At 32.1% G+C, this 25,311-nt stretch overlaps 1 protein-coding gene and 1 long non-coding RNA gene across 2 annotated transcripts; one reads left to right on the top strand and one right to left on the bottom strand.

The window, feature by feature from the left end:
• Positions 1 to 5,855: 5,855 nt before the first annotated feature.
• Positions 5,856 to 9,626, bottom strand: LOC143222057 (uncharacterized). The gene is made up of 5 exons (XM_076447906.1): positions 9,480 to 9,626; positions 9,041 to 9,120; positions 8,119 to 8,223; positions 7,414 to 7,507; positions 5,856 to 6,008 (listed from the first exon to the last, which is right to left on the bottom strand). The coding sequence occupies exons 1-4, from the start codon at positions 9,568 to 9,570 to the stop codon at positions 7,418 to 7,420; spliced, it is 366 nt and encodes a 121-aa protein (XP_076304021.1). The 5' UTR covers positions 9,571 to 9,626; the 3' UTR covers positions 5,856 to 6,008; positions 7,414 to 7,417.
• Positions 9,627 to 18,007: 8,381 nt separating this feature from the next.
• Positions 18,008 to 25,069, top strand: LOC143224118 (uncharacterized). Its single transcript, XR_013013222.1, has 5 exons — positions 18,008 to 18,152; positions 19,691 to 19,881; positions 21,015 to 21,293; positions 22,035 to 22,079; positions 23,084 to 25,069. It is a non-coding gene; the product is annotated as an uncharacterized LOC143224118 (long non-coding RNA).
• The last annotated feature ends 242 nt before the right edge of the window (positions 25,070 to 25,311 follow it).

The raw sequence follows: 25,311 nt of genomic DNA on the forward strand, positions 1-25,311 counted from the left end.
CGCCAAAATAATAAATTAATATGAAAACAGTATTAATAATAGTAAATGAGCTAATAAGTTCACGGCAGTGACAACATTATATAACACATTTGATTGTTTTGCATTTTGTGAAAGTAATCTACTGATCTATTGTGAAGTCTGTTTGACAATATGATGATGTTTGTGTAATTATGTAAACATGTTATGTTTGTGTATCTAGAAATTTTGTATGCTTTAGTTATTATTGAATTTTATATTGTTTGTATTTTGTTTATGTGTGATTTGGTTACATTTAACTGTGTTGGGCAAACACAGTCTGCCACACGGAGTATGAGGGTAATTTATATTTTGATTGTATCTTTTGGTGTGTACATAACACTAGCACTAACATAACACTAACCAGAAGAAAAGTAGCAAAATATTTTTATTGCTCTCTTTCTTAATGAGTGAAGGTGTGTTTGTTTTGTTTTTTGAATTCTGCGCAACGTTACTCGAGGGCTATCTGCGCTAGCCATCCCTTACTTAGCAGTGCAGGGAAGGCAGCTAGTCATCACCACCCACCACCAACTCTTGGGCTACTCTTACCAACGAATAGTGAGATTGTTTGGTGTTACAGGGATTCGAACCCACGACCCTCAGGTTACAAGTCGAACTCCTTAACCCACCTGGCCATGCCGGACCATGAGTGAAGGAGTTGCCTGTCACAATTATAACGCTCCCATAACTGGAAGTGCAGAACTTAATGAATAGCGTCATTGTTCTAATCTTGGACCTTTAGATATGGCTCAAATCAACAATAATGCACTTGTTTCTTAGAATTTTAGGTATTGAATCAGAAGTTTAAAGTCTACTGTTATATATATGGGTATACTAGCCGTCCTTATTGGCATTACCTAAACACAGGGCCTGTGTCTAACTATTTTAAAACTAAAGCGAACAAAATTTCACTTTTCGTGTAACAATACATGCCAACTTGTCATATTTTCTGTGAGATATACGACTTAAGAACGTACAAATTAAAGTAAATAATTAAATCATAGATTTATTGTTCATCTTTCCTTACCACTATTTAAAAGATATGCTTCTTTATTTTTTCGCCGACGAAGGTCTCGTGTTCTTGATGTTTCTTATGAAAATTTATTTCTCTGAATGACAGATACGATCACTATCTCTGCTTCTATTGCTCATCTTGTCTTTTTCGTTCGCTGTCAAGGTGTGTCTACCTCTTTTGTGGAATCTCACTCTCTCGTTTTTATTGCATACATTTTGCTGCTTGTAATTGTCAATCAGAATTGTTTTTCTTTTTATAGACATTTTCTCTGAGGTTCATAATCAATGTCAGCTCTTCTCTCCCTGCCGAAAACAAAAAGTTAATACAAACCAGTTTTTTGTTGGTTTTTTCAGAGTTTCGCAGATATTATTAGCGTCGTAAGCTTGTACACTTACCGTTGAGCCACTGGTGGCGAACTGATAAGAACAGAGCAGTGCTGTCCAGTTGTGGCAGTTTGTTAGGTATGTCGTAAAAAGTTTGACCAAACAAAACAAATTTAACAATATAAATAATGACACAAGTCATGCGTCAGAGAAGGTCACGTCAAGTTTGGTCTAAAAGTCTGGGTAGACCGCACCAATAGTGTAAATGTCCCGGCAGACCGCACGCTATATTAGCACCAATACATATATATATGTGTGTGTGTGAATATATAAAATATTTTAGTAAGCTCCTCAGCAGTTACACACTGAAAACATCTCTTCTATTTTCTAATATGTGTAACGTGCTATAAGAAAGTAAAGCTTCCAGAAGCAATGACGCTGAAGAGAAACATATTTGAGTCACATGATCATATTGGGGTCAGGGGAGACTTCCGTGTTACGTATAGACACACTATGGGATTGGTTCAATCTGAAAAGAGGCAATCACTGACTGGTAAATATACTGAGAGATCTGTTAATTTCTGGAAGTTTAGATTTTGTTCAATTATTGGCTGAAAGACGTTGGATGAATGATATAAAAATGGCTTTCATAGCTGAAGTCTTCATGAAAACAGCAGCAACATTCTCAACATGAAAGATCTCCTTGCAGCTCTTGTTGTTCTCGGATGCCTGACGTTCACGGAAGGCGACGCTATAGATACAGCTTGAAAAAAGGTGTGTAGTAAGTTCATTTTCCAACATTACTGACATATAAAATATCAAGCAATCATATTAGTTGAATAAATGTTCTCATTTTCATATTTGTATTTCATCGATACAAACACAAAGCAGCAGAGAAATGAAGTAAAGTATTATTAAAAGTAATCTTCATCATATACGCACCGTGAGAAAAAAAGAGAGCGAAGTTTTTCTTATTAGTGTTAATTTAATTTTTAATGGCTGTTAAGATTTGAGAGCCAGTTTTGAAAACTTCAGAAGATATATTTTACCTGGGCTTTGAATCAGTTTATGGAATTATTTGACTGAAGCTATACCCTTTTATACCCAATTATATTTTATGATCTATCATAAGTACAAAGTTGATAATTTTGTCCTTACGTTTAATAAATTATATATTTAAAAACGGCTGGTATGGGTATAGAAAACACTCGTAGAGGAGCGAACATCGTTTCGATCTTTTCCAACTTCTACAAGTGGGTTGACTTCTACAACTGATATTTAACAAAACTTTAAGGTGACAGAAAGAAGTATTTCCCCATACACAAAAGTATTTTGTTCCATAAGCTGCACCATGCTACTTATAAATATTTCTTAACAGATCTAGAAAAATGTGATTTTAAATTCGTTTTATTTTTCGTGTTTGAACTGCGTTTCCTTTCACTTTGTTTTACGAATGTTGAGAATTTTACATGTTTTCAGTTTCCAGACAGTGGTTCATGTCTAAATATACATATAAATTTCGTTGTGCCAAAACAAAGAAAAGCTTGTTGTGAAAATGGATCTAATACAATTTAGAACAAGTACAATGTTCCTCGTATATGAATGTAACTTTAAAATTAAATGTTTTGAAAGAAAAAATCCGTAGAAGGTAACAAAACATTTTTCATTGACTCGCACATTGGCTGTGGAGTTGAAAAGTGAAATTAGCTGTACGTGAATAATTGAAAATGGAAATAAAAGTTGCACTTGAAATGAACTCAAAAATATTCTTGTAAAATTGCTTGAATGAAAATGAACATATAATCAACAGAAATAACAATTAAAAAGTATAAAACAGTCACAAGAGTTAAAGAATAAGTATAGACTCACCAGTTCTTATTCTGTATAGCTGACCAATTAGAAGGTATCTGTAAATATCACGCTCCACGTGACATTTGTAGAGCACAACAGAACTGTCCCATGGAACAGTAGAAATTGTTCATAGTTAGACCCTATCTTAAGAAATGGAACATAAAGCAAAATTTAGAAATATTCAGGATAAAAAATCTCCAAAATTACTCCTCTGGTGTTTATACTTAATTCCTCTAACATGTAACATAAGCAACAAATGGATGACGTGAATTTATAGTCCCTCATTAAACTATAGGAGTATGAGATATGTGATATATGCCTCTTGAGAACTATATTTAATTTATAGTTTTGAACAAATACATTTTATGGTTGTTCAAACTACTAATTTTGTAATTACATTAAACTTATTTATCTACACATGCAGGAAGTCAAAGAATGTATCAGGAAGAAATTTGCAGTAGCTCAAATGGATCCAGAAATTGTAGTGACTGAAATGATCAACAACTGTTTCTGATGACATAAGCTAATAACGTTAAAATAAACCTGTATCATAAGAAGAAACGAAACACCTTGCTGTGAACTTGACCATCTTAAATATATCAACATTTTTATTGACAATAACATTTAAAAATGTTTATAACTTTAGGTAACGTAACGTGTTGAACAATAGTTAAACCTTGCAGTAACTATTTATTTATCATAGGTTTCAGTTTAAGAATAAAAAACTACTACTACGATAAAAATCATATTGTAAATGTTATCATTAATTATTCTACTTAATTTTATTTTTGTAACATGCTAGCTTGTCATGATAATGATTATTTTGTTCGTTAGAATTGTTAATATTGGAAAATATGTGATCACTTATAAAAATAGATCTTTATATTTTTCCTGCTTACTTTTAACACGTTATGTTTAAATTAAGACCGTTTTTAACAGAAATCGTTTGTTTGTTTTTGAATTTTGCGTAAAGCTACACGAGGGCTATCTGCGCTAGCCGTCCCTAATTTAGCAGTGTAACACTAGAGGGAAGGCAGCTTGTCATCACCACCAAACAGTAATATAAGTAGTTTATGTAAATACGACAATCTGAACCCTTCAATGACACAGTGGTATGTCTGCAGACTTACAACGTTAAAAACTAGGTTTTAATATCCATGGTAGGCAGTGCACAGATAGCCCATTATGTAGCTTTGCGCTTAACTACAAACCAATGAAACAACAATCTGATAACATCGTCATCTAGTTTTAAATGTTATTTTTCTCTCATTTTGTTATTACTGTCTAGACACTGTATGTAAGAATTAATAATTATTATTCTAATGTTCTATATTTGTTAGATTTGTGGAGACTTAAATACGAATGTACACAAAAATTTAAAATCATGTTCATCATTTATCAAAAAGGGAACATTTAGGAGCAAATATTTAAACTGAATTCACATTTCTACGGTTTGTGTTGAAAATACTGCTGTTAAATAAGATATACGAAAAACTGTTGTTATTAGAAACACACACATTAAAACTATTAAAATCATAGAAGACTGCCTAAATGTGATATTTTAATTTCATTCTATCAAACATACTAATATTTTACTGTGATAAAAAACAAAATAATCAACTAATGACGTAACAGTCAGTTTCATACTTCTTTACAAACTGGGATGAGAAATATTAAATGTAAATGATGAATCGATAAGTCAAGAAACACTAACTGTACGGTATTACTTTGTTTCTTTTTTACTTTCGCGCAAAGCTGTACGAGGACTATCTGCGTTAACCGTCCCTGATTGAGCTGTGAAAGACTAGAGGAAAGGCAGCTACTCATCATCATTCACCTCCAACTCTTGGACTACTCTTTAACAAACGAATAATGAGACTGACCGTTACTTATAACGCCCCCCGTCTGAAAGGGTCAGTATGTTTGGTGGGACGAGGATTTGAGTCCGCGAGCCTTAGACTGTAAGTCGAGTGCTACAACCTCCTCAGCCATATCGGCCCTGTGCGTAGGAAATTAGTTTATTCTTAACGAAGAAGACAAAGTCACTGTGCCAGCATAAGTCTTTCATATTTATTTTCATGGTTCATTTTACAGTGCTGACTAAACGTATATACATATATATATTAATATAAAGGTAGATTTCTATATTTTAATCTTAACCATCTTGAGACTGAGTTATACTTTCTGTATTATCTTTACGTTTGTCTCTTAAACCATAGTTTGAGTATCATTTATGAAACTGTAATTGTCTGCATTTCAGCTTTTTACAAGCACATCTATTGATTGTAACATTGAGTTGTTCTTAAACTGAGTAATATGTGAGTACGTTTGCAATCCTGTGAAATTTTCGAGTAACAACAGTTTTTCTCAGAATAGTTCGTCGGTGGGCCAACTGTATATTTACAGGTAAAAGTTCGAAGTACTAATTATCAACTCCTCAAAATATGTATGTGATTTTCAAATGTCCTTATTTTTACACTTTGAATATAATTTTCTTCACTAAAATGTTTTATGTCAGAATAAAATACTAATTTTCTTCCATTTAAACAAAGTACTAAAAAGCATGACATAAACATGAAAATCACACTCTATATTCTTGGCTTTGTCACAAATTGAGAAACGTATTAATAAATCAATATAAACTCAAGAACTTTATTGCTTCATGAAAATTTTATTTTCGAGATAAAGATGTATGAGGTTTAAACATATCCAAAAAAGAAGGAAAACATGAAAGATTCAATTTATTATATTATTGGTATTATGTAGATTCTGGTCCTCATCACCCATTGAGCGATCCGTTGAATCTGTAAATATCAATTGTATTAAAGTAATTGAGTATTAACGTAAATTCATTTAGAACAGATCTGATAACATTTCATTAAATGCATATATCAAATCATTTAATAATATTAGAGTAGAAAATATCAAAATATACTAGATGTTCTGAAACGTGAAGAAAACTTTGTTAGGTTTGGATTTAACACGTTCACATACTGTATGTTAGTTTAATAGTAATCCAGACGAAATATTCTAAAATATTTACTTTATGTAATATTGATATTTCAGTTCACGTATATCTACGTATGCACACTTGATATACGTGTTTTATTATTTTAGTTGATTTCAGATCTATATACGTAGTAATTAATATTTATTCAACAATGTCATAATATCATTTCCATGTATGATGCAAGGTGTTCCTATACATATAACTAGTCCCTTGCTGGGACAGCGTTAATTGTTATACTTATGTTTAATGCAGTTGAAGTTTTATATCTCGTCCTACATATGTCGTTCTTTACAACATATCCAAATGATTACAGTTCTGACCAAATGATTTTGAAACTGTCTATACGTGGGATAGCAATACATTCGTGGCATTACACTGCTACAATCCAATGTTCGATTATTCGCGATAGACACAGCAGATAAGCCTAGGTAATTTTATTATCAAACAACGATGCTTAGAAGTTTATTAATTTGTAAGGCGTGATAGAATGGGCTCAGTTAATTTTTAATATTTATATTATGTTTGTTGTGTGAGAATATCTTTTATAAGTTATCTACGAATTTTTTAAGAAACAACAAGTTAATATCTTATATACTTTTCAAAAAATGAGAAAAGTTATAGTCGCAATGAGTTATTTCCTTGTCAGGAAATACATTTTTAAAAGTTAAACACTTCAAATGAAAACAGTGAAAGAACTGAACAAAATTCTAGCGAAATGCTGATTTTATTTATTTCAGACTTATATAAAGAAATGTTGATTTTTATTAAATAACAAAAAGGTTTTGGCCTTATTTCAAAAATAAAGTGTCAAAAGTAAAATAGATAAAACATAAAGATCTATTTAATAAATAACCACATATTTCCATAACGTTAAGAAATATAAGAAAAAAAAAGAATCATTATAGCGCCAAGCTACTATGTTATAAGACACATTAAACAGAGTAAGTAATGATAGTACTCACAATATGATTTTGATTACGATTTTTAACTTAAACTGAAACCTGTGAGAAAAAATAAACAGTTACTACACCACCTAACTATCACCCAACACGTTACCTTATTTGAAACTACAAACATTTTTAGGTGTTCTCGTTAAAAATAATGTTTATACATTTTTCAGCACATAACATGTACAAGTTCAGAGATAGTTGTTTAGTATATTGTTTACATGCTGATTCATTTTAACCTAATTAACTTACGTCTTCAGAAACAGTTGTTCATCATTTCAACCACTACCTTCTCTGAATCCATTTGACTCGCTGCAAATTTTTCCCTGATACATTCTTTGACTTTCTGCATGTATAGATAGATAGGATTTAATGTTATTTAAGATATTACTAGGTTGAAAGTTTGAACAAGCATAAAATGTATTTGTTTAAAACTGTAAATTAATTATACTTCTGAGGAAGCATGTATCACATATATCCTTCTCCTATGGTGAAATGATTGACACTAAAATCACGATATCCATTTGGTTGCTTATATTACATACATTAGAGGAATTACATTTATATAAATTCTAGCGAAGTCAGTTTGAAAATTTAACTTTATGATTTTTTTTCTAAATTTCGCTCTATGTTCCAATTCTTCAAACTAAATCTAATCATGAACAATGTCTACTGTTCTATGGGACAGTTCTGTTGTGTCTTCACCTTGTGTTAATGTGGGTAGTATACAACTGTTACGAGGAGCAGCGATATTTACAGATATCTTCTAAGACATGGAGCCATACTCAGGGCTGAAGCTAAGCTTTCTAGAGTGACATCAGCATTTAATTTTATTCAATGTGCTGTAGCTAAATTGAATAAAGAAAAGTAAACTATAAACAAATCATCTATTGGTTAAAACCTCATTGTCAAATAAAAATGTTTCATGTGCAAAAAATTAAAATAGTTAATCATCACCTTTAAATCTGCTTCTCTTCCTTCACTACACGTTTCACTCAAGAACTCGGCGAAATTGTTAGTAGGAAATATTCTCTTTTCACACTTTCGAATTTCAGCTAGAAGCTTGAGACCAAAAATACTTTGTTATATCAACTTTTATATTAAATTCTAATGTATTTTTGCATTCATAGCATTTAATATTCGACTTATATTTTAACCTTTTAATATTAATTTCAAGCATGGGTAAAAATATAATTGTCATAAATTGTGTCATAACTAGTTTTAAATATATTCTGTTTGTTTACTTGTTTATTTAGACGTAAAAAGTTGTTTATAATATGAATGTAACCTTTTTCAGACAAAAACAGAGAACGAAAACACAATTCAAATTTGTAAACCCCCAAGTGGCACAGCAATATGGCTTCAGGCTTACAATGCCAGAAACGGGTTTCGATATCCTAGTTTGGCAGAGCACACATAGCCCATTGTGCTTAATGATGTTAAAATCACATTGTTCTAGATCTGTGAGCTATGTTTAAATATAACGGTATGAGAAATATTCAACAATAAAAATTTTCTGTTTACAAGACTCCTTTCCTCCGCCTTAAAATTTTCTTATATATCAGTTACAACTATAAATTGTCTGTACGTAACAAATTCATTTTGTTAACGTTGCATGAATAATTTTCCGATTGAAAGATACGAAAAAAAAGTTAATAAAATATTTTTATTGTAGTTGAACACAGTCGTGTTAAATCACTAGAGAATCCTCTTTTAGTTTATGAACCCTATATATAAATGAAACTGTAAATAAAGTTTCTGTTTCAAGACCGGTTAAAATTGTTAGATTCACCACAAATTCACGTTTTCAATACTTTTTTTTTTTAAACTTATAGTGAATCGACGATAAATAATTAATCATAATACTACAAACACCTACCATTTCTGACTTTCCACTCAAAAATTTTCCGTCGCAATCTTTTATCTCATTCATTTTTTCAGGCTTTTTTTCATTTATCTCTACATAAAATGTTTAAACAAAGTTTTATTCACTTGAAGAGGATATGTCTCTCATGTTACAAACCACATTAATTAATTAAAAATATTTTATTAAATATAAGAAAATATTTACTATATTTGCCCTTACAATAGATCATATAATTGAGTAACAAGTATAAAACTTTAGTCAAATAATTCCACATACTGATTTATAGTCCAAACGGATATTTGTCTGTTTCCACTGAAAACTGTTTATGTCCTAATAAGCAAATACACCCATTTTCTTGAGGTATGTATATAATGAAAATTTATTAATATTTTTTGTGGTAATACTATTTGTTAATGCTTTATACATCAATAATGTTTAAAAGTGAACTTACCACACAACTTTTTCCAAGCTGCATCAATAGCGTCGCTTTTTGTCAACGTCAGACTCACGACGACAACAAGAGATGCAAGAAGAAGTTTCATGTTGAGAATGTTGCTGCTGTTTTCATGAAGACTTCCGCTATGAAAGCCATTTTTGTATCATTCATCCAACATCTTTCAGCCAATAATTTCAACTAAATCTTAATTATTCTAAAATGATTAGCTTTATTAGTATATCAACCAGTCATTGCATTCCTCTTTTCGGATTGGACCAGCCACGTTCAATACCCACTAATACAAGAGTGATGATACCAAACATGGAAACCGCCCGCCCCTTCAATAAGATCACGTGACGTGAATGTCTTCAGTTTCATACCTTGTGGTAACCTCATTCTGTCATAGCACTTTATATACATTACGGGCTAGAAAGTTTGTTTGTAGACACAACCACTAGAAGATTGTGCAATACTGCTAAAGTGCTTTGGAAATATTCATTCTTTTTTAGTCATTTATTTTTAAACCTTCATACATTTCGGTGTAAACACTAAAATATCGTATATTAGTATCCACAAATAATTTATACGGTAATATAATATCCACATACACATGTGTATTTATCATTAAACTTTAATGTTATCTTTGAAGTTACGATTCAATTCCAAATTATTTCATAAATCAGTGCATTCTTAGTGAATTTGCTCAGGTGTTGCCGAGTGATTGGTGTGTCAAACTGAAGACTGAAAGGTCCAAAGTTAGAGCAGTGACACCGTTGAAGAAATGTTGTACTTTCTTCTATAAAACATTATAAGTGTGACAGTCGGTCATTCCATTCTATCGGTTGAAATAACGGGACAAACTTGTTGTTGTCATTCTGGTTAGTAATTCAAAGTCAATGTTATTTATGTTTCAACTGTTGAACCTGATGGGTCTAAAACATATACTTAATGCCAAATATACCCTTTAGATTCAATATTCCAAATCTGTAATGAACTATGCATGTTAGTTGCGCAAATAAACTGGTAAAAGCTAGATATCTGAAATGTTTTAACAGGATGTACCTCATCCTATCTGACATTATTTCCCCTAAATGAATAACTTATACAGTAATATTTCATGTATATATATATATTCCCCTTTACGTTCTTAATTCGAATTAGTGCGATAGTTTTATAAGCCTAGAACTTTTACACCTGAGTTTCTGGCTAAGTCGGCAACATTATAGGAGAAGCATGTTGGCTGGAAAACTGATTCGAACTTTAATCTTCAGATTGCGAGTGTAGCGTCCCAATTAACAAGAACGCTTTATTAACACATATTCTTAATATATTGAGATAAGTTTCTGTATGTGTGTTTTTACCTGGGCCCGAGATGGTCAGATGGATTAAGGCATGCGAATCGTAATCTGAGGGTCGCGGGTTCGCATCCCGGTCGCACCAAACATGCTCGCCCTTTCAGTCGTAGGAGCGTTATAATGTTACAGTCAATCTTACACTACTAAATTAGGGATGGCTAGCACAGATAGCTTTCGAGAAATAAAAAAATTGTTCTCACCTTTCAGCTCTTATAGTTGTATACTCTGGTTTGCTCTGTTTGTTTGTTTTGAATTTCGCGCAAAGCTACTCGAGGGCTATCTGCGCTAGCCGTCCCTAATTTATCAGTTTAAGACTAGAGGGAAGACAGCTAGTCATCACCACCCACCGCCAACGCTTGAGCTACTCATTTAGCAACGAATAGTGGGATTGACCGTGACATTATAACGCTCCCACGGCTGAAAGAGCGAGCATGTTTGGCACCATAGGAATTCGAACCCTCGACCGTCAGATCACGAGTCGAACGACTTAACTCACCTGGCCATGTCGGGACTCAACTCTGGTTTAATATCTGTAATGATGTATCTCTTCCGTGTCAATGAAAACTGTGAAATCTAAGATAAACCGTATTTTTGGTTTGATTTAAATGGAGATTACATAAAAAGTAAGTTATTTTATAGAGAGGTGTTCTGCCGGTGTGGTGTCTGCCATCAAACGTTGTCGTGTTTACTGAAAAATAAGAGAATATTTTATACATTGTATGCATGTGACAGAAATATCGCTTAAGATCAGGAGATTTAGAAATTTTAATCTGGTGATTGGACTTCAATTCAGGATGAATTTTATCGTTGTGTTTTCGGCACAGAATGCAATAGTTTAGAGATATTTTTGTGTATTTTGCTGTTACTTGACCAAGTCCTCGCCGTATATTGCTTAAATAATACCTCTTTTCTCTTGTTTTTAAATAAACAAAGAAATTGAGCGCATGCAATTTATAGTCATTTGATGCGCACCACTTAAGATGAAATGAGTTTAATTTATAAAGTCGGTATGTATAACACAATACAACAAAGCTCATACAAGCTTTAGACCGACAAACACAAAAAGCAACACAAAATCACTTGAATTATGTTATCCATGCTTTACTGAATCTGGTGAGGTGCTTGTTCTGTTTAGCGGGTAACGATTTTGAAGGAGATAACACACGTTTAGACATCTTGAAGATTCGTTGGCGACTAAACACTACCAATGACTAATTGTCAAATAAAAAACAGGTATACACAAACAACCAATTGCAGATAGTACGTGCAGACACTGCTTCAGACTGTCTTACTTGTTCTGATCACCCGAAGTCGGGTTAAAAATAGTCATCGTATTAAGGATTTTGCGAAGGTGGGTACTGTTAGGAGTTTGTATTAATTTGTTTTATTTTAAGCGGAAGGTCGGGAGGGACCCTCTGGAAACAGGATTTTTAGCTCCTGTTAGGAATATAACATGCATGACAATATTTAAGTATAAACGGCAAATCTCTGCAAAAGTAAATAGGATTTTATTCACTTTATATTCAGATGGAAGGTGAATATTAGTTATGATAAACATCTCTGAGGCTGATTGCGTACCTCAGAGTAAAATGTTGAGAAACAGTAAGATAATTCTGATTGACAGTCACAAACAGCAAAACGTATGCAACAAAAGCGATAGAGTGAGACTTCACAAGAAAGGTAGACTCACCTAGACAAACTGTTCTTCGTCAAGCCGAATATATACAAAAAATTTATGAAATAATTTGCTTTTTTACTTTTTTATGCAATTTGTGTCACAGAAAATATGTAATTGGTAATAATAGGGAACAATGGGGCAGTTATTTGCTCTCTCACAAGCCAGAAATATCCTCCAAGGGCGGCCTTAAAACTGTGATGATGTAAAGTAAAAAGCACGAACTATTGGGAGTAATTTTTTATTCTGACATCTTATAAAAGCTGTTGAAGGTTTAGGATATCTGGTTATGGTTATCACGTTATGCAGACAGTATCTAGTTTAACTCAGCTAAGTGTTGGCTAAGTGCCAGTAGGATAGAGGTTTAGGCAGGTCTTTGCGAGTGAGATGAGGTATGTCATGCTTCTAATGTTCAAAGACACCATGAAAGCACACATGAACTGTTACTTGGAGCATTTATGGCAGATAACTGTCTCTAATAGTTGGTCTCCAAAGCAACGTTCTCTATAATTTGTTTTCGATTTATGTGCGAAATGAAAGTTTGTCATGTTCACCAGCATCACAACAATTTGCGAATGTGCATTACTAAGTTTCTTCTGTTTTTTTAGGGGTGGGTATCACAGAGGAATCACAGCAACAGAGCATGTGAGTTTGATCCTGATATTGGACAATCCAACCCCTAAATTTATTAAGTATTTAAGTGAGGTGCAACACTGGGACTGGGATACAATTTTTAGAGTTGTGCTAACATTTTTACACAATCATGTAATCCATTATATTGATTTCAAAGCTCAGAAAAGAGGTGTCACCGAGAATTCAGTCACTTATAGGGATAATTTGCACAATTTCTATGGCGAAGTTATAGCTAAATGAGACTTGCTGAAATAATCAAAATAGTCACTGAAATAACCTGAAAAGATCATAATAGAATAATTATTGACAAAAACTAGAAGAGAGTTGTCTAATCAGGTGATAAATTATCAAGTGACTGATAAAGATACTAACAGCTCTACTAAAGCAGTTCTTATCATCAAACAGCACCAGATAGCAGTTTCCAACAATCGTAGGAGAGGAAAAGGTATTGTATTACGTACTTCATACAATTTAACCCAAGTATCTGCACCGTATCAAACATGAGCTATGATAAGGGTGAACCAACAATTCTTATATATTTGTGCTATAGCATCAACACGCTTGTTCCCAGGCAGGGCTTCTCTGGCCTACTCTTAGTTACAATTCCACATCCTCTGCTGATGATTATCCCACAACATCGATCTTGAAGGTGTGGGGGAAATAAACAATATATTGCAGTTGAGGTTTGTTGGTTCACTACGAAGTGATATATTGATACCTCAAGATAGTCTAAAAGCTCAAAACATAAAGAAAAGATACAGCAAAAGGTAAGTTCTGCCTCTGTTTCTCCAGAAAACTAATGAACTCAAGTTTGATATGGTTACCAAGTTTTACACAAATAACGCAGGTTTGATGGCGAGTCCTGCACTACCAGACTGGATGTAGCTTGATACTTGCCTGTCAGATCGTAAGAATGAGATACAGAGTCCTGGGTGATATAAAAGACAAGAAGATTAGTAAATCCCACAGTATATCGGACACTCCAAGCAAATTTACCATGAGTGAAGAATGTATCTCTTTATGTTACTGTACATTGGTTTTACAAGGAAACAGAGAATAATATTGATGAATTACAGTAAAATGACAGTGCTGACTCATATCACCTCAACCACCGCAATAGAACAGTTATCATAGGTTGTCATCTTACCAAAATTCTAATTTCACAGAAATTGAGGACTAATGAATTTCAGCAAGCACTCTTGTTTCTAATGCATGCTTTGCTGGAAGCTCTAGTACTAGTGTATTCAAAACAGTCAAACAGTTAAGAAAACAATAGTATAATTACAAATAATATTTTCTGTGAAATTACTTTTGACTATAAACATCAGATGATATTTATAAACAAAACATCAAATTCAAGCTGAAAACCAATATACTTAATAACTGTATGCACAATTAGTAAGGTGTCCACGAATTTCCTATCATCTCAGATTTCCTTTCTATTTATCAATTATTTTTGAAGTACAAAGAAGGTATTTCTGTATTTTATGAAATATTTAAATTTAATGTGTTATAATTCTTCAAAGTTCAAATACACTTGAAGTTCTGACTTCAAGAAAACAACTGAAAACGTGTTTTTATCAGACTATGCATCTTCAATACAATTAAAGACAGATATTGCAAATGTATTACTGATAGAACCGAGTACAAAAAATATTTTAATGTTTCAGCTTTTTGTGTTTCTTTGTAATAAAATAAAAGCCTTTTTTACAATCATGCCTAAGATCTTTATGTATAGTTATGTGACGGATTTACTATTATGTATTTATTTTAATATCGATGTTAATGTAAGTTCAACTTATATTTAGAAATGTACATAATTTATACGGTTAAATCTGTATTGCGAAATCCTCGCCTATTTTCTGAAGTTGTTGAAGTTTCTCGAGTGTAAGAATCAACAATATATATGTTTATGTAAACGCCAGTATTATTGTGCAAATAGAAATTTCTAGAATCTTGCTTCACGCTTATAAAATGTAACGAAAACCAACACCAGGTGCCAAGATAAAGTATATATTCGTGGTTTGTTAAAGTTAATATACTATGAACGTAGAAAGCTATAATTGTGATCAATGATTATTAAACAGGAACTTCAGATATATTTTCAGGAACGTTTATCGATTTTGAACATTATAAACGATTCAGTTTTAGTGGATTCACATCAAACATTTTTTTCGAAAACATTACATTACTTCAGGAATGTGGAAAATCGACTTATACTCTTCGTGAGACCAGCGAAGGATAATACATACCTTTCTTTGTAGTGAAGCACAAAGATACATATTGAGTTATCTGTGCTCTGTTCACCATGAGTATTGAAACCCGATTTCTAATGTTATAAGTCCGAAAACATTACGCTGTACTACTGAGAGTGGGGCAAATACAGAGTTTACTAGCTCCCTGTTAAGTAAATTGCATCTACATCAATTCGAAATTAAGTTTGTAAGTTTGTAAAAGCTTTGTAAATAAATCGACATTTACATATACGATTTGTAATAACCGTTATTATAAATTATATTATTATTTGCATATTAAAATACATCCGTATCAATAAGGAAAACTGTATTTTAGCCTCGGTGGCAAACTTCATAAATTGGATACATATCGACGCTTACTTAATTACTAAATCTAAAATGTAATTTTAACTCAGTTTTTCTGAAATCGTTTTGCTTCATTGCATAAACACCAATCACAACTAAAGATTTCTTAGTTTTGTTATAGTAAAATTTTTCAAAACACCTTCAGATTAATTGGCTTTGTGGACTATTTGTTATTATTTCAGATAATTCGTGGGCAATCATTCTCGTCAGGAGACGAAAGACAATACATGATCCCCCCTTTCAGCCGTTATAATGTGACGTTCAATTGCACTATTCGTTGGTAAAAGAAAAACCCAAGAGGTGGCGGTTGGTGGTGATGACTAGCTGCCTTCCCTCTAGTCTTACACTGCTAAATTAGGGACGGCTAGCACAGATAGCCCTCGAGTAGCTTTGTGCGAAATTCCAAAACAAACAAACAATCCTTTGTTTATTAATTTTGCAATTGCACTTCAAAGTACGCATCTTGTTTCTGCATTTGTCTGACCGTATTCAACTTTCAAAATTAACAATTTTTAATAATCTTGTTTCATCCCTGTAAGATTTAATATTAACACCCTGGTTCAAAATAATGAAAGTTACGAAGACATTGATGATGTTTGTGAGGAAAACATTATTGAAATATGACAAAAATGTATTTAAATCGAGTTTCTACATAACATATGATTATTTTCTAAATATGCTGTTGACCGTATGAAGTAAATAACTAATGTTCTTCTCATGTCCTTTGTGCAAAGTTCTTTTTCTGGCACGATATATAATTGTACATTGATATTCAAACTCAGTCTTGAGTTCTCTTCTAGAACTTCTGTAAAAATTTTGATATATAAAACACATTTCCACCTAGGTTAGAAGTACTTAGTTCTCTTTTGAATTCGAAACATTTGAACGAACATACGTTTCATGAGCCATTGTACCATTTGTTAATTTAATATAATAACAGGCTACACGTTTCCATATCACAGACCAGTGTGTTTATTCTGCTGGATGTGGAATACAGGTGTTTCTGTTTGTCGTGTACAGAACCACTGCCGTTTAATTAATTGCAATCCCAACGACAAAATAAGTAGTCACATGTTTTCTGCTTTTACCATTTCCTTTACTTTTTATGTGATCTATCAAGGGAGATTCAGAAGTACGTTCACAAACATACAACTTATATATAAAATTATTAGTGTTACGGTATGATATTTTTAGCCTTCCCTGTAACAACACCACTGAGGTAATACAAATTATTTTCCTTGTACCATTCATTTGCCTCAAAAATGTCTAATGCATATGAGATAATCATATAATAAAACAACAAAATACTAGCTTTAAAAAAATGGTGTTATTGAATAAAATTTATGGTTTGTTTAAAGTTATGCACAAAGCTGCATGATAGATTATCTGTGCATTGCCCATCATGGGTATCGAAGCCCAATTGATGGGGGTATGAATCCAAAGACATAATGTTGTGCCACTAAGAAGGGGGTTTGCGTATGAGAAACGAAATACATCTCCCTGTGTAAAATGCATTATGAACCATGGCCCAAAATCTTTATTTCATTTTAGCATCCTTTTGTCACTGTTTTTTCGAAGTGACTGGTTGTTATCATTAGTAGTGAAGGTTTTATATGAGTTGAAGAAAATATGTTAAAATAAATTACAGATGGTATTACTTGCAGTGAAAATAAAATAAAATAATCATTACGAGTTTATTAGCTATTGTATAATAATTTCTTGTTTATTATCAACTGACATTATCTGTGTTTTTGTGTGTGTTTTGAATTTCGCGCAAAGCTACTCGAGTGCTATCTGCGCTAGCCGTCCCTAATTTAGAAGTGTAAGACCAGCGGGAAGGCAGCTAGTCATCATCACCCACAGCCAATTCTTGGGCTACTCTTTTACCACCGAATAGTGGGATTGATCGATACTGTATAACACCCCCACAGCTGAATGGGCGAGTATGTTTTGCGCGACGGGGATGCGAACCCGCGACCCTCAGATTACAAGTCGCACAGCTTAACACGCTTTGCAATGCCGGGCCCTGACATAGTCATTAAACACTGAATAGTATATATATATATTTATTTTAAGTTTTGCTAATGGTTTTCCATAACAAATTGATGAAAAGGTACACAACGTACAGAATCTCCTTGACTATTAATTGTTTTTTAGCTAGTTGATACAAGGCCAAACTTCTTTCTTTTTAGGTATTCAATGTAGAAAAAAGCTTAATACTATTGAAAGCAAAAACGATACTTTATAAATTGAAGGGCTTTATTAAATCCCAGCATGAATGTATTTTTGAATAAGATTCTCTGAGTAAAGTGAAATAAAGGATATATTAGAAAAAAGTAATTTCCTCATAATCTGAATTGAAACAAAGGTAGAAGTTATTTTCAGTTACGACAGCTGATAACGTGATAAATATTGGATGATAAAGGTTGGCTTTGAGTTTTTTAGTGTATAATTGATAGGATGGCCTTTGTTGTCTTTCAGTATTATATTTACTGTTCTCACTAGTTTTGTTTGTAGAAATATTTACTGAACACAGGAATAATATTTTTCCAACTACTTGTATGTAATTAATAATTTTATATTATTTCATAAAAAAATTAGCTTCCTGATCTATTATGTAAGAATGTGGTATGGAGAAAGTCTTTTCTGCTTTTTCCTAGTGTATTATTCTTTGAAATACTTCCAACATGATTCATTGAAAGTTAAATGGCTTCCAGTTTACCTATTTTATTCTGTCCATCTTATCAATAACAATGATTTAAAACAATTATCATCTCTCATATAAATACATGTAAAAACAGTGGTAAGTGTTCAGACAGGTGACAAGGGCATTCTGGAAGTTGTTTTCTCCTTTTTTGCCTCAATTTTATTAAGACAAGATAAATTGATGAATGGTAAAAATCAATATTGAGATAGAACGACAGTCTATGACTGTCTTTATAATGACATTTGCATTGGTAGTGAAGGTTATATATGAGCTGAAGAAAAGGTGTTAAAACAAATTATGGTTTAAAAATCGGTGAATATTCCACTAAAGTAGAAATATGGTTGCAAAATTAATGGCAAAAAATAGTAGCTGACACAATGATGAAAAGTAACTGAAAAATAAGGTAGATGTAAGAATAAATGAATCAAGAAAATGGCATTTTCCTGCATCTTAGGCCTGGCATGATCTGGTGGTTAAAGCACTTATTTTGCAATTTGCAGGTTGTAGATTTGAATATCCTCAACAAACATGCTTAACGTGTTTGCTATGTGGCCATTACAATGTGATACTCCCTTTGACCTTTCATTAGTAAAAAAAAGCAGCCCAAACACTTGATGGTTAGTAATGTTGACTATAGCTGACAACATCACTTTACAATTACAGAGACATTGTGCTAATATTTCTCAACAAGCTTTGTGTGAAATTCAAGAAACCACAGATGCAAGCAACTCTATACTGTGTAGTCAAAAGTCTGGAAGGTGCAAAGGAAAAAAAGAACAACATAGAAATACTTAAGATCTAATGTTGTATATTTTTTCTTCCACAGATACAGGAAGGGGAAAAAAAAGAACAACATATAAATATTTGAGATCTAATATTGTATATTTTTTTCCATGGGTACAGTTTATTAATAAACCTCTAAAATGTAAAGCACATCATCAATGAAGTAGGTACTAATCGAAAATGGTTGAAATCAGGTTGGTACTTTGAGAGTTGGCCAATATATATTAGTTAGATAACAAATTTTAGTGGATATGCTACCTAAATTCTACAAAGATATATTTTTATTCAGAGCTGCAACAGTAAACAAAATATCAAAAGATGAGTGCTATGTTGTATAATAAAAGTCTATCTGTAAAAAAAAAAGATAGTTTGCATGATTTATTAAATCAGCTAACAGGTGTATAAGTGGCTGTTTTAAGTTTTGCATGAAGCTACATGAGAGCTATCTGAAATAGCTGTCCCTAATTTAACAGTGAAAATCTAATGGGAAAGCAGCTATTCATCACTATCCACTGCAAAGACTTTGGCTACTCTTTAACCAACAAACAGTGGGATTGATCGAAACAGTATGATGTCCCCACCACTGAAAGGAAGAACATGTTTGTTGGGTTAGAGATTCAAACCCAAGACCCTCAGATTAAGAGTCAACCAACTGTATAAAGAGGTATGTGAGTATCAGTATAGATGTCTCTTATTTTGCTGACTTTTAAAGTCTAGTGAACTGGTCAGATAACATGAAAATGAATATATGTAGCCATAAAAAAGTCTAATATAGCTGTTATAAATCTTGATTATGGTGGATGTAGTAATATTAAATCCTGCAGCTAAGTAGTTCACCCTGTGATAAATTATTTTATGTGCATGAAGCTTGGATGAAATTAATTTACTTTATATCGATGTTAAATAAGTTCACGAAACAGAAGATATACCCAGAATATTGCTAAAACTTACTGACAATGTTTAGGCTGAGTCTGAAACAGACTGGACAAGATATGTAATACTAAAATAAAAACAAAAAATAAGAATAATTTATTGATAATATCTGCTTACCACATGATTTACAGATGTTACTTTTAGGCATCTTGTACCATAGCCTTTCTTCAAACAATTTATTGCAAGGTTTATTGGGTTCAAATAAACGTCATATTTGTCAAAAGCAACATGTAATCACGTGTTTTGTCAACATTATAACTTTTAGATATGTCTGTAACTTCGAAATATAACCTATACAATTACTGAAGGGCATTGCTAGTGATTTCCTATAGCAAAGTTACTTTAGGCAATTTTCTTCATATGAGGTAAAAGTATTACAACTTCAAATAGGAACAAATATAACCTAAAACAATATAAACTTAATTATAGGAATTGCTAGGTACTAGGATATAGGTCTGTGCCATAATTTTATTTGATGGTGCACCCAATTCCCAGTTGGTGTCTTAAAAAATCGATACAGAAAACTATTTCCAATATCATACTGAAACAACAAAGATTCCCACATCTGATGTGCCCAGCCCCTGAATCTTTTAAACACTTGAACTTAACAGTTTACTTAAACATGTACTACTTAAACCTGTTCAACTTCAAACCAATGATTAAAGTAATAATAATTAATAACAATAATAAAAAAGAACTCTAAGGTATATTCCTATACCAAATACATATGTAAATAATGTGGATTTTCCATGTCAGATGTTCATCAAACAGAAATTCTAAGAATTTAATTTATTTCAAGTATCTATCTTATTACCTTGTAGTTGTAATAAAATTTTGTCAGTTTTTTTTCTATAATGTTTGCAGATTTTGTGCTTACAAAAACAAAAGTATGGGTTTTCTCAAGATTTAGAATTCAGCAGTATACAGCACCAAGAATGCAAATTCTTCTGAAGTTTAGCAGCAGTATGGAGAGATCTGGGAGAAATATTTCATACAGAAATGTCATCAGCATACTGTGAGTTGCGTTTTAATTGTGTGTGAGAAATATCTACCACTCATATATAATGAGTTACATTCGTGACCACACAGAAAGAACTGGAAATAGTGAATGCATAATAACCTTAACACAGGAGTTACTCTAGGGTTTGTACAATTCTGCTACTTAAACTAATCAACAGCTTTATCTTCAGATTTTATTTTATCCATTCTAGCTGTACCACTGCTCTCATACTATCCAAGAGTGTCTGTTGTAAATTAACTAAGAGAATAAAATTAAGTCTAAGCTTTTTGAACTGTAGGTTGTATATGTAGTAAAGCCAAAATAATTAATTTTATGTGCTTGAAACAATAAAAATATTGATGTTATTACAAGCATATCTTTGTTTGTGGAGTGGTGAATTCTAACATAATTTGTAAGCGTTATAATAATAAGAAACAATTAGTTTAAAACAAGATATTTTAAGCCATCATATTTATAAAAGCAGACAGGTTTTTAACCTGTTTATATAGATATAAGAAATGAAAAATAATTTACATTTCTTAAAAACTATGTTTATCACATAAACCAAATATATATCAGAGATGACTCAATCTTAATTTCTAAAGATGAATAGTTTCAATTTTACATATATTTGGATACTTTAAGTATCATTTTGAAAACATTAACGTACAACTTTCACCTAACTTATAAATCAATATATAAGATATATCTTATGTTTTGTTTGTTCTGGGCTATCTACCAAACTATACTATTCACAGATATATAAATAAATATTAAATTACATCCCATAACTTCTAGATGGCTTTAAGTCTGAGACATTTATTAGGCTAAGCAATGACGTTATTGTTCAGAAACAAAGTTTAAATATTACTTTTACATTTCAGGTATTTGTAACTTAGACCAAAATCACGTGCATCCTTAACATAGAGGTAAATATTTCTTGCTATATGAAGTTAAACTGTAAAAAAAGATTTTATTGAAGTTATCAATATTCAAATGATTATTTCTTACTTATTTGGATCTTAGACCAAAATCACATGCATCCTTAATATACAGGTAAATATTTCTTGCTATGGAAGCATAAACTGTAAAGAAAGATTTTATTGAAGTTATCAGTATTTAAATGATTACACTATGTAACAAAATTTTTACTTTCTTTTCTTCCTGGGCAGAAAGTGCTTTTTTCCAATTGCTTATGCCTAAAGTAAATGGAAAAGACCTATTTTTTCTCTTAAAACTTTGCTTTGGTGATATGGGCAATGAAATTTTCAAATTTACCCATTTTTCAGAACAATCCATGTAGATTCAGTACTGAATAGCTGACAGAAAATTTTTTTGAACTTACAATAATTCTCAAGAACTTTCGAGAATGTTGTAGAACTTACGAGATTTTTTATGAACCTTTTAGTATTTATTAGAACATTCCATAGTAATATATATATAGGGGCTCACCACTCACCACTTCAGTTTAGTTCTAGCTGTCTAAGTGAACACATAGACCTCTCTGATTTTATCAGAGATGTCATCAAGAAGCTGCAAGCATTCTCTAGATGCATTCTGTTATGTATGTTGCCAATTTATCATGACAAGAGTGAAAAAGTACTCTGTGATAGTATCTGCTAAAATGTGTGAAGCCTACAAGACATATTTTGGCATGCCTGTCAGGGATCAAGACAAACCCTGGGCACCTTATTTTACTTGCAAGTACTGCAAAAACACTCTAGAAGGTAAAATGGACAATTTTTGCTTCCTTGAATAGTAAGATTTTATATCATACAAATTTTAGAACTTTTCAAATGTAATTTTTTTTAAATTTCCAATAGTATAGAATAAATATCACATATAAAAGATTTTGCATGAGCCTCTTACTCATTAGTTGTGGATGAAATAAATTTATTCTTCATAATAACTATTGTATTTTGCTCTGTTGCAGGATGGTACAGAAGGGAAAAGAGAACCATAATGTTCGCTATTCCAAGAATTTAGCGAGAACCCACTGACCATTCAAGCAATTTCTACTTCTGCATGGTGGACCCTTCCAAGGAGGTTCTACCAAGTTTCTGTTATCTTTGCCTTTAGGACAGCAGGGACACCACAGCACACTACAACAGGAAGCACTGGCCACAACAGAGTTCTCTGTGGGGAGGCACAATTTCAAGTGTGAGCCACTAGTGGACCTTCAGAAGGTGTTGTTCTCACCATTCCACATAAAATTGGGTTTTATGGAACAATTTGTCACTGCTTTTGATAAGGAGTCTGTACCTTTCAAGTACCTTTGGACTTCTTCCCTAAGCTGTCTGAGGCAAAGGTCAAAGCTGGTGTCTTCATTGAACCACAAATAAAGAAGATCCTGGAGTGCACAGAACTCCCCAAGAAGGTCAGTAGGAAGGAAGTAAAAGCTTGAGTCAGCTTTGTCACAGTAGTTCAGGGCTTCTTGAGCAATTACAATGCCAAAAGTTATGTGGAACTGTTGAGGCTCTGGTGAAGAACTACAGGAAAATGTACTTCAGGATACCCCTAAATGTCCATATCCTTGATGCTCATCTTGATAAATTTAAGGAGAACATGGGAGCATAGTCAGAGAAGCAAGGCAAGCGCTTTCACCAAAATATACTGGACTTTGAATGCCGCTAACAAGGAGTATATACAAAAACTTAATGGGAGACTATATTTGGGGGCTTATATGTGAAAGTGGTTTAGATGAGAGTTTCAAAACTCAAAAACTAGTCATTTCTAAACATTTTTGTGTAAGTTTAGTATAAGTACATATAAATCCTGATTCATTTGTTGTTTTATTCAGACTTTATGTTAATGAAAATGTGCAAATTTGCCTGTTTTTACATAGAAAATAGGTTCATTTCTAATTTTCATTATCCAGGTCATCAAAGCAAAGTTTGAAGGGAATAATGGCCACTTTCTGTACTTTCACAACATAAGTAATTAAGAAATAACACATACTATCCAGGAACAAAATTTGTGTTACATGGTGTTATTTGTTACCTATTAATTGGCCATGTCTGAAAAAAGAGAAAAATAAGAAAAAGATTTTTATAAAAGGTGTTGTAATGTAAATTTTAATGTACAAAGATTATTTAAATAAACCTCTTTAGAAACTAGAATAATTAATTGAGAATAAAATTCAACAAAGCATACTCTTATTTTTATGCTTTCATGAAATTTAACTGATGCTGAAATGTCAGAAAAATACTGTGTAAGTGTTTGAAATAGCAACTACATTATTTGTTGGCATGCTTATTTCCTTTATGTACAACTAATGTTAAAGTCAAACCTACTCCATGTTAGGTAATGGGCTATCAGTGCTCTGCCCACCACAGGTATCAAATCCAGTTTCTGTAGACATACTGCTGTGCCACTGGGGAGTTAGGTAATAAGGAAACAATGGAAGTGTAATTTATGTTGTGATCACTAAAGTAACAATCTGTGTTATTATTCATTTTCTAATGAGACCTGGGGCAAAGAAAAACAGTAATTATTACTTAAAAGATGTATTTCTGATACTTTCTTTTAACCTGTAAACATTAAATTGGATACACAAAGACTGTATTGTCTGAAACTGCAGTTCATTTAGTTTATTAACTAAATGTTTGGTGTTTATTTTTGTATTTCAGAGTGTCATACTCAGCAGAGTGATTTAAATAATATAACCTGTTGCTTCCTGTCAACCTTTGTGACTAATCAATATATCTAATGAATCAAAGTAGATACATGGGAGACTTAACATACATCATATAGAACATTCAGAAGATTCTCTGAAGCCACTTGCTAAACTAGATTAAACTGTGGAAACCTCTGATATCAGTACTAATATAAAATACCATATAATAAAATCAGTACAACCTGTATCGTTATATGTTCATCCATTATATTTCATATTTTCTTTACAAAAATATAATTTTTTTAAAAGGGTGTTATACTTTAAGTACCATAAAATATCAAACAATGAATATATATTCTCTTAGTGTGTAATTTACTTGCTAACATATTTTACAATTGGTTAATAATTTTTAAGATAATTATATATTTCTCCAATAAAAAATAGTTTTATTGTTTTACATATAATACCTATGGTTGAATTTTGTTAGAAAGTTGTTGAATTTCTTCGTATAACTAAAATTCACAGATATTAATAAAATGATCTGC

This window comes from Tachypleus tridentatus, chromosome 8 (assembly GCF_004210375.1).
Source record: "Tachypleus tridentatus isolate NWPU-2018 chromosome 8, ASM421037v1, whole genome shotgun sequence".
Classification (NCBI taxonomy): Eukaryota; Metazoa; Arthropoda; class Merostomata; order Xiphosura; family Limulidae; genus Tachypleus; species Tachypleus tridentatus.